An 11,636-nucleotide genomic window follows, 5' to 3' on the forward strand; every position below is an offset into this window, starting at 1 on the left:
TTAAGCGATCTAGCAACTGCGCGAGACACTTGTTGTCTTATATAGGCGTTTCCGACCGCAGTGCCATATTCTGCCTGTTTAAATACCTCTGTATTTTCCGGGTTGGGAAGGAGCGCATGGTCCCCGGCACGATTCCGCCCGGCGGACTTGTGTCGAGCTCCGGTGAGCCGGCCAGTCTGTGGACGATTTTTAAGCGGTTTTCCATCTGACTCGGCGAATGCAGTCTGGTTCCCCTTATTCCGCCTCAGCTACACTATGTCGGCGATTGCTGCGCAAACAAGTTCTACATGTGCGCGTACACCACCATTGCTCTACCACGCAGACTTAGGGGTTACACTCGTCTGGTGTGAGACGTACCCTGGGGGAATTCACCGGAGGTCGAACCTCACAATAACCCTGAAAGAGTCGTTCGGTATGGGGTGGCGGGGGGGGGGGGGGTGAAGTGGACTGCAGGTAGTCGTCGTGGGGTTGTGGACCACTGTGGCTGCGGCGGGGACGGTGCCTCTCCGTCGTTTCTAGGACCCCGGATAACATAAAATACCAATACCTCTGTATTTGAATACGCATACCTATATCAGTTTTTTTGACGCTTCATTGTATTTAACAACTGAAATTTTACTCCAGCAATTTAATCAAAACTGCTTGTCGTGGGATTCGCCATACGTAGTATAATCAGAGCTGTGTTGGCAGAAACGTTCCACTCAACACACTCGGTGTCGCAACTGCAGCATCTACACGCCGCTGCCTCGTCGTAGGGCTGTATTTAATTTTTATTATAGTTATCTACTGGATTTTTTATTGATTTTAGCACATCACGGTGTTTGAAACTATGGGTAGTTTTTGTAGTGTCTGACGCTGGAATATGACGAAGCCGATTGTAAGAAACCGTAATATGGCGTCTTACGTTTATCAGGATTAAAAAAATAAGGAAACAGTAGTATACTTTTTCATTGTTGGAGGCTGTCGTTTTACACTTGCACATATTTTCTTCTGTTGGTGAAAGTTATAGGTTTGGCACGATGTGACATGGGGCTTTAAATAGTGATCATTATTTTAATGCTGTATGCATTATTGCCAAAGAATCGGATGCATAAGAAGTGTTAATACGTAATCAGATATGTAACATATGAAGTATCGCATGGAATGTGAAACAAAGATAATCTGGACGCAATTCGACAGTGGACGTTTGCCATGGTTATTGTTAAAGCAAGTCGAATCGACATACGCTGAAAAATTCTTGGTTAAAAATAGAGGCAAATATGTTCGATCAGGAAAATACATAGAGGAATTAACTACAGGATGCAAAGAGTCAAAGATATTAGTTCAAAATAGTTCAAATGGCTCTAAGCAATATGGAACTTAACATCTGAGGTCATCACTCCCCTAGACTTACAAATACTTAAACCTAACTAACCTAGGGACATCACGCGCATCCATGCCCGAGGCAGGATTCGAACATGCGACCGCAAGCAGCAGAGCGTTTCCTGACTGAAGCGCCTAGAACCGCTCGGCCACAACGGCCGGCCAAAGATACTAGTTTTGGCTTAATTATGAACAGAGGGTGCTCATATGAGATCTGTATCGGTATTTATCAAAGGAAATTACACTCCTGGAAATTGAAATAAGAACACCGTGAATTCATTCTCCCAGGAAGGGGAAACTTTATTGACACATTCCTGGGGTCAGATACATCACATGATCACACTGACAGAACCACAGGCACATAGACACAGGCAACAGACCATGCACAATGTCGGCACTGGTACAGTGTATATCCACCTTTCGCAGCAATGCAGGCTGCTATTCTCCCATGGAGACGATCGTAGAGATGCTGGATGTAGTCCTGTGGAACGGCTTGCCATGCCATTTCCACCTGGCGCCTCAGTTGGATCAGCGTTCGTGCTGGACGTGCAGACCGCGTGAGACGACGCTTCATCCAGTCCCAAACATGCTCAATGGGGGACAGATCCGGAGATCTTGCTGGCCAGGGTAGTTGACTTCCACCTTCTAGAGCACGTTGAGTGGCACGGGATACATGCGTATGTGCATTGTCCTGTTGGAACAGCAAGTTCCCTTCCCGGTCTAGGAATGGTAGAACGATGGGTTCGATGACGGTTTGGATGTACCGTGCACTATTCAGTGTCCCCTCGACGATCACACCATGATGCCGGGTGTTGGCCCTGTGTGCCTCGGTCGTATGCAGTCCTGATTGTGGCGCTCACCTACACGGCGCCAAACACGCATCCGACCATCATTGGCACCAAGGCAGAAGCTACTCTTATCGCTGAAGACGACACGTCTCCATTCGTCCCTCCATTCACGCCTGTCGCGACACCACTGGAGGCGGGCTGCACGATGTTGGGGCGTGAGCGGAAGACAGCCTAACGGTGTGCGGGACCGTAGCCCAGCTTCATGGAGACGGTTGCGAATGGTCCTCGCCGATACCCCAGGAGCAACAGTGTCCCTAATTTGCTGAGAAGTGGCGGTGCGGTCCCCTACGGCACTGCGTAGGATCCTACGGTCTTGGCGTGCATCCGTGCGTCGCTGCTGTCCGGTCCCAGGTCGACGGGCACTTGCACCTTCCGCCGACCACTGGCGACAACATCGATGTACTGTGGAGACCTCACGCCCCACGTGTTGAGCAATTCGGCGGTACGTCCACCCGGCCTCGCGCATGCCCACTATACGCCCTCGCTCAAAGTCCGTCAACTGCACATACGGTTCACGTCCACGCTGTCGCGGCATGCTACCAGTGTTAAAGACTGCGATGGAGCTCCGTATGCCATGGCAAACTGGCTGACACTGACGGCGGCGGTGCACAAATGCTGCGCAGCTAGCGCCATTCGACGGCCAACACCGCGGTTCCTGGTGTGTCCGCTGTGCCGTGCGTGTGATCATTGCTTGTACAGCCCTCTCGCAGTGTCCGGAGCAAGTATGGTGGGTCTGACACACCGGTGTCAATGGGTTCTTTTTTCCATTTCCAGGAGTGTATTTTTGCTAAGGACCCTGAATCGAAACCTCGATAAACATATCCGGATGTGCGTTTACTTATCTTCCTGCTACAGTATAGAAATATTATTTAGTCTGACGCATCTGCAGCCGTCATTTAGTTATAAATTAACTGTTTTTAGTGCTTCGATTCCGCCCCCGGTAGCTGAGTGGTCAGCGCGACAGAATGTCAGTCCTAAGGGCCCGGGTTCGATTTCCTGCGGGGTCGGAGATTTTCTCCGCTCAGAGACTGGGTGTTGTGTTGTCCTAATCATCATCATCCCCATCGACGCGCAGGTCCCCGAAGTGGCGTCAAATCGAAAGACCTGCAGCTGGCGAACGGGCTACTCGACCGGAGACCCTAGTCACACGACATTAATTAAAGTGCTTCGATGTACACAGTCATACAATAATACGTTGTCAGCCTTTTCTGATTTTCGTTATTTTTTTCTAACACTGTTTTTCTCAAATATATAAACCTATTTATACCTCGCTTTCTATGTTTTGCAGACGTATTGCTTCTTACGTTAGTTCGTTGCCGTCTTTCTTCTGTTCGGCTACTTTATTGCCTTACCGAATGACACACATCGCCTCGGCTTTGCTACACAACTGCTCCAACACAATTAGTAGCAATCATATTGCGATGGACATATATAAATGAAGCGTGAATCGTTAAGAAATTCTAGGAAATAGTTCAAAAAAGTCCGCATTTAAGTAAACGGGAAATAAAACAAAAACTAATAGCTGGAGAGTACAGATCCAAAGCGCCTGATCCAAACCTAAAAAGTTCAATTGGGTTAGTGTTTAAGCCTGTACCAGATGGTAATGGCAACAATGTTAACTACACTTCTTGTGCAGAGTACAAGAACTTTACTTGCATGCATAAGGGTCATCTGGCAGTTCGCATATTTCACCCTGTTCGAGCATGTCTAACAAAAAAGTGGCTTGGTTGAACAAAAGCGCCTTCCCAAATCTTCTCAGGGCAAAATTACCGACAAATGCTTGGCTATATGTGCACGCGATCTGAGACTTTATGAAGATGCTGGAGGTGAAAGATTTCTGGATCTGGCTCAGAGATTAGTAGACACAGAAGCGACTTTCGAAAAAGTATCCCTCACCCCAGAACTGTCTCACCACAAATTACAGAAAAAGCGAAAAACATTAGAAAGGAAATTATGCCTGAAGTAATTTACTAGTGAATGAAGGTGAAGCTCGGCAACACAGATATTCGGATATTCTGCGCTAAGAGGATTCATTACCTGACACGTGTAGTTACTTGTTTTGTTAAATAGGACCTCAGATCATGCTTCTTGCTTACGACCCAGTTTCCAGACGTGTCTAAAAGAGATGAAAGTATTAGTGATCCGTGGTGGTGTTCGACTTTCATCGCTGATATCGATATTCGGCTGTCCTGCTATGTTTGACTGTTCCCCCGGCGGGTTTTCCGGGTGAACGTGGGACGAGTGAGTCTCCAGTCGGCGTTCAACGAGTCAACTTGGGTTGAAAACAAGCCCGCGTCCCTAACCGTGGTGCAAGGGGCTCGCCGTGCTCGCCGCCCTTGCCTTTTGGAGCTCGCCGAATGTTCGGTGCCGATCACTGGGCGCTTTGACGTACAAAATTGTGGTGGGTTCGTCGTCTCACACTGAACAGCTTCCCAGCTCGTAATTTGCAAGCTCCAAGTTACGTATGACTTCTATTCTGTGTTTAATTAAGAAGGTTGTTGAAACTTATTGTGGCATGGGTAGCTGCCGGAGATGATTCTGAACTTGGTTTACACAGTAGCTATTTTAAGGAGGCTGATCTTCCTCATTCCGTTTTTGAACACTGGTGGAGTGTGTGTTTTAAGTTGTTTCATGCAAATTTTAACCTGTTTTAGGACAAGATATTGTCCACTTTGGGACTGGCTGTGGTTGTATACGTGCCCGGACGCGGTAGAGTTAATGGTTCAAATGGCTCTGAGCACTATGGGACTTAACATCTGAGGTCATGAGTCCCCTAGAACTTAGAACTACTTAAACCTAACCTAAGGACGTCACACACATCCACGCCCTAGGCAGGATTCGAACCCGCGACCGTAGCGGTCGCGCGGTTCCAGACTGAAGCGCCTAGAAACGCTCGGCCACACGGGCGGCGTAGAGTTAATGCTGTAATCATTTGTCACGGGAGCATTTGGTATGTTTATGTAATGTTGAAAGTGCCTTAAGGCAACTGGAAGTGATTTCGAAGTTTCCTGTTGATTTATTGGGAGACAGGTAATGTTAAAGTACTGCTCCTTAGGAATTTTGGGAGCGTGCTTATAACATATTCCAGTATGGCTGTGATCTGACCTTGTTTTCACGGCAATCTATTTGTGCTGCAGGTCATTTTTTAAGACTACTCGTTTCCCGGCGTCGGCGCGGTTATGGATTCTTGTCAGGACCTCTGTGTGTGGGGCTGGTCGGATTAGATATAAACATATACCACCTGCTGTGTGACCTTCTGCACAAGCCGTGGGGAGTGAACGCTCGTATTGCCTGCCAGCCATAGCGTTATTGCTTCCAAACTCTACTATGGGCCTTAACGCTGTTCTCTTAAGTTAAGTGCAATTTGGGAACCATTCTGAGTCATTATGTCCATTAAGTGAGGCCACCTGGATAATATTGGCGTTTCTGTGAGTCATTTTATTGGTTGAGTTACTAGTAGACCTTCTTGTTTAACACTTATGTTAATAATTTGTGTATCTTTAATGAACGTGCAGCTTGTTATTATCCCTATGTGCAAGTTTTGCGACCTTGGTTGGCCCACTTTGTACTTTTAGTATAAGCGTGTTTCACTGTGGACTCTTATGTGGCCAGTTTGTAAGTAGGCTGTTTAGGTTTTTATGTTGGTAACGCCACGTAGCGCTCTGTATGAAACATCCCCTTAGAAAAATTAATGAATTACTGTGCTGATAAACCTCTTACGTTATCTGATTTTCAAATAGCTGAGCAGAACTGAACGTACTCAGACATTTCTCTATTTACTCATTCTGATCAACACTAAACTGACACACAATATTTTTAGCGCAACGCAATTTGACTTTCAGTAATCCCTACGAAAGAATGGCTCTGACTAACAATAACCTACTCCTTTCATGAATCACTTATCTCACAAAAATCTTCGTTACTCGAACTACTGAAATACAGCGAGCGCCAATACTGCCAGCTAAATAAAAGATTCTAACTACGGAAGGCACTAACTACTGATAGGCATACTTAGCAAACGAAAGATTTTGATAGAGAACAAACAATGTATTTACCTTAATAATCTTCAAAAGTCAACATATATCAGTTCATGACATCCAGTATTACAAATTTACTCTTTCTGATGGACACACGTCCAGATCGTCCGCTCTCAAAAGTCTGCCATCTCTCTCCCCACATCCACCACTGCTGGCGGCTCACCTGCAACTGTGCAACGCTACGCGCTGTTCACATCCAACTGCCCAACACTACAATAGCGAACATTTCAACAATGCAAACCAGCCACAGACTGCACACAGCACAGTCTGTGATTTTCTTACAGAGCGCTACGTGGCGTAACCAACATAAAAACCTAAACAGCCTACTTACAAACTGGCCACATAAAGGTCCACAGTGAAACATGCTTATACTAAAAATACGAAGTGGGCCAACCAAGGTCGCAAAACTTGCACACAGGAATAATAACAAGTTGCACGTTCATTAAAGATACACAAATGATTAATGTAAGTGTTAAACAAGAAGAGCTACTAGTAACTCAACCAATAAAATGACTTACAGAAACGACAATATTATCAAGGTGGCCTCACTTAACGGACATAACTACTTGCAAGTTCAGTTTTATTAAGTCTTACGATATCTTTGTTCTTTATGAAGTTGTGGTATTATGTGGCTGTGTATGTTTGGTTGAAAGTGTATAGTATTATTAGTCTCTTGAGACATGTTTAAACAAGAACGATTGTTTGAATTTGTTTATTCACGTGCCTACTGACATGATTTTGCTTGCGGACGCAAAATAATATGATTCTTATTCGTGTTTATGTAATTCAATCAAAGTGAAGATTTGTATATTGCATCAGAAAGAGGGCATATGTCCGAATTGAAGTTTATTATAAAGTCTGTTTTGAGTCCAATTAAAACTGTAAAACAATTACAAGCTTGTCCATAACTAGTCATCCCGGGCTTCCTATTTCGTTTAAATAACTGGCGAGATTGTAAATTTTATTTTCTAAAGAATTGGGCAGTATCACGGCCCAGTTAGAAACGAACTTTTGAGACGAATTACCTCAAACATGTATGTCTTACAACTGACCAATGCGCCAAAATCTCTAGACTGAATTGTTTTGGTTGAAAGTGTATAGTGTTATTAGTCTCTTGAGACATGGTTAAAAAAGAACGAGGGTTTGTGTTTGTTTATCACTGTGCCTACTACACAGTGCTACGAAATGCTTATAATGTGTGATGTATGTCATCCTATTTCCCGCAACTTCGTTTTGTTCCTACTGCAGTGTAGGAACTTGTGACGTTTGCAAAGTAAAGTGGCCTTGTTCACAGCCTATGCAGAACACTGGAGCTGTCGAACGACACTCACTTGGCACACGATTGATCATGCTTTGAGCGGTCAAAAGGCAGCAATCGGTATTGTGTAAAAAGCTCTCTGAGACAGAGAGAAGGATTGACATCACTTTGATGGATTGGCTGATTGCTGTTCTAGCGGTATGTACAATGTTGTGTTTTTTATATTAAACTGATGATCACTAGCACATAAATTATTTGGCGAATTTTAAAGCAGGGATTTTTTTACATCGCTTCAAGGAGACCTCTAAGGAACTGGGATCGAAAAAATCGCCTACACTGCACCTTATATTGCCATGGAAGATAAAACCCCTGAAATACTTAAGTAAAGATCCTCAGGACGGAGAAGTCTCTGAAGTAAATATTGCGAATCCACCTGAAAAATTATGTAGAGGAAAAGCCACCTCGAGCTAGCTACGTTCCTGAGGGCACTATGTCTGAATTTCAGAGGCGTGGTCATGGGAGAGGTAAAGCATACAACTGAATAATTTCTACAAAAATAATTTCCGGTGACCATTCAAAAAAGGACGCTTCCTAGGTGAAGCGCAGTCTACCAAATAAAATTAAATTCGGCCGCATAAAATACGGTCAGGTATATTCTCCCCTCAATAACAGTCAAATATACGTGGACTATTTGTCAGAATGCCCACGTAGAATCTGAGAACAACTTTGACTAAGTCCCCAAATGCTGGAAAATAACTCAATTTTTTTAAGAACCGAACATTTTTTTCGCTCCAGTAGTACTTTTACACTATGATGATGTTCCAAACGGTATATTAAAAGTCTTTGTTTTACACCTTGACAAAAGAACAGTAGTTTGCTTTGTGGGCCGATACTGCTGACAGTCCGACTCCACATATGAGTTAGATAGGTACTCGAACCAGAATTGTACATTGATCGAAGATGTAGCTTATGATGAGAATGAAAACGAACAAATGTTTCCCACTCTCCAGAAGATAACCGGACGACTTTCATGCTCTTCTCTTTCTTCATAGCGACTCTAATATCAGAGAAAATGAATGAAGGAATATGCTCTAAACGTTTTCCACACCACGTTCTGTTTTGTGTTCTCTCTAAATCGATTTTCAATTATTGTATATGTGTGTCTTGTAGCTTTCATTTATGGGAACTGTTCTCAAATAAGTGTTGATTTATTGCAGCCAAGTAAACAAATCTTTTTCTTCGTGAATTATTATTGCATTGGAGACGTTATGTTGGCGGTTTTATCGCACCGCAAGTCATCATGTTTTGATGTTAGTGCAGTGACAATCGTTTAACATGAGAACGCCTAATGTAAACAATCCGTTGACATGAAATGGTACTATGGACTGGGCGTAATAGCATACTCAGTTTTTCTTTAACATGAAACAAAATGGTTTGACATGGCAGTAATCTATTTCTCAGTAAAATTAAATATTCAGTACATACTTTATGCAGTTGCATCAACTCTCAGAAGTTTTCTCTTATTTTTGTCTATATGTTAGAACGAACAGTCCGCAGCTCCTGGTCGGTTCTGGATGTGTTGAAACCTAATTTACATACCTAATGGCCAAGAAATACACTGAAGCGCCAGAGAAAATGGTATAGGCATGCGTACTCAAATACAGAGATATGTAAACAGGCAGAATACGGCGTTACGGACAGCAAGTGTCTGGCGTAGTTGTTACATTGGTTACTGTTGGTGCAATGACAGATTATCAAGTTTTAACTGGGTTTGAACGTGGTGTATCAGGAATTGCGTACGACATCAAATCTCCGACATTGCTACGGCCGGAAAAAGATCCTGCAAGAACGGGACCAACGACGACTGAAGAGAATCATTCAACGTGACAGAAGTGCAATCCTTTCGTAAATTGCTCCAGATTTCAATGGTGGACCATCAACAAGTATCAGCTTGCGAATTTTTCAACGAAGCATCAGCGATATGGGCGTCCGGAGCAGAAGGCCCACTTGTGTACCCGTGATGACTGCACGATACAAAGCTTTACGCCTCGCCTGGGCATGTCAACATCGAAATTGGACAGTTGATGACTGGAAAAATGTCGCCTGGTAGGACGAATCGCGTTTCAGATTGTATCGAGCGGATGTACGTGTACGTGTGGAGACAACCTTATGAATCCATGGACCTTGCATGTCAGCAGGGAAGTGTTCAAGCTGGTGGAGGCTCTGTATTGGTTTGGGGTGTGTACAACTGAACCACTATGGGGCCCCTGATACGTCTAGATACGACTCTGACAGGTACGCAAGCATCCTGTCTGATCACAAGCATCCATTCGTGTGCACTGTGAATTCCGACGGACTTAGGCAATTCCAGCAGGACAATACGACACCCCACACGTGCAGAACAGCTACAGAGTGGCTCGAGGAACAATCTTCTGAGTTAAAAACCTTCCGCTGTCCATCAAACTCCCTAGACATGAACGTTGTTGAGCATATCTGGGATGCCTTGCAAAGTGCTGTTCAGAAGAGATCTCCACCCCGTCGTACTCTTACGGATATATGGACAGTCCTGCAGGATTCAAGGTACAACTTCAGACATTGGTCGAATCAACCCCAAGTCGTGCTGCTGCACTTCCAAGTGCTCGCAGGAACCCTACACCATATTAAGCATATGTACCAGTTTCTTTGCTTCTCCAGTGTATGTGCAAATATAACCTGTAATTAGATATTAAAGTGTAAATATTAAAGTGTAAAGGATTGTATCTAGCAGTAAATATCATTAAAATATTTCTAATATGTTGTCGAGCATTTATTTTACATGCATAGCGTAAAATTAATTTCTTTTAACAAACAAAAATATTTTGGGTCCATCAGTTTCGTGTTACACCGTTTTTACCGTATGCGGGGAACTCTCTCACTGAGGAGGTGACAACACGTCTAGAGTGGTTGAGCTTGGTAGGCAGTGCTGGATGTATATCTGATAGGCGGCCCTACCCACCCAGTGCGGAGGGCTCTAGCGGGCTGCGTAATCCATTGCTGGGGGCTTGCAGTGCGGCCGCTCCAGCTGAGGAAATCAGCCCACTGGCTGGGCCTGTCAAGCGGGCGCTGCAGTCAACTTCGTCGCTGTCGCTGTTGTACGTCGCAGACATGGCTGAAGATGGCAAGGGGGGCGAAGCTAAGGGGAAGTCAAGATCTCGTCTTCTTTCCGTCCTACTGGAGCACCTGGCTGATGAAGCGCGAAGCGGAAAGAAGAGCGAGAAGAAGATGAAGACGCAGCTACAAATGCCAGCAGCTTGCCCATGTAGCAAAGTCCTGCAGCAATACGGTCGCGTGCATGAAGAGTGCAAAGGCACATGATACACGCGACTGAAATAACCCGAGAGATGCTGTTCCGAAGTGTGTCAACTGAGGCTGGGCACAAGCTGCAATCCATCGTCGTTGCAACTACATAAAGAATTGGAGCAAGCAGAAGCAGAATAAGAAAACTGAAGCCACTAAATCTGAAGAAGTGGCCCAACAGGACAAGGCGGCCGCCAAGAAGGGGAATCGGGCCGCGCAGTAGCAAAGAAGACTGCGATAGCTTCCGCGAATCCTTACAGAAAGCCACGGACGAAGCTGTTGCCGTGCTTAAATCCGTCATGGCGGAGGAGAGGGCGTCCCTGACGACAGGATTGGAAGAGGCGACGGAGGCCTTGACCCTTGCGACTCGCAAAGAAGAGGCTCCGGCCCCCATTAGGAAGAGGGGTAGATGCGGAAACTCGGACGACCGCCTCCCTGGCCGACGCGGAAACGAAAGTTGCTGGAGATGTTGTCAGGGAAATGGAGGACGTGGTACAGCAGCCGGAAGAAGAGGACGACGAAGAGGCAGTACAAGTCACTGATGTCACTGCTATGGTGCGAGAGGAGGTTGCCAAACATGGCAAACACGACCACCTGCCGCTGCCGGACAACCCGTGAACGGCCAAGCTGGTGGTGGACATTCTAGCGGAGTCGCTGCGAGATGGTACATATCCGTACCTCTACCATCCACAACCCTTTACCCCTACCGATGTTCTCAAACACCCTCTTCCCCATTAACCATATGACTTTGGTTGGGCAACTGCAAACCTGCACAACATCATCTCTAAAAAAGAC

The 11,636-nt window shown here is 45.3% G+C and overlaps 1 protein-coding gene across 1 annotated transcript in view; it reads right to left on the minus strand.

Annotated features, from left to right (window-relative positions):
• LOC126355341 (decreased expression in renal and prostate cancer protein-like) overlaps positions 1 to 10,651 on the minus strand; it is a 43,046-nt gene extending 32,395 nt beyond the window's left edge. The window contains exon 1 of the mRNA XM_050005635.1: positions 10,501 to 10,651. Coding sequence (XP_049861592.1) covers positions 10,501 to 10,651 — 151 coding nt within the window. The remainder of the gene's footprint in view (positions 1 to 10,500) is intronic.
• Positions 10,652 to 11,636: the final 985 nt, after the last annotated feature.

This window comes from Schistocerca gregaria, chromosome 3 (assembly GCF_023897955.1).
Source record: "Schistocerca gregaria isolate iqSchGreg1 chromosome 3, iqSchGreg1.2, whole genome shotgun sequence".
NCBI classification, from domain to species: domain Eukaryota; kingdom Metazoa; phylum Arthropoda; class Insecta; order Orthoptera; family Acrididae; genus Schistocerca; species Schistocerca gregaria.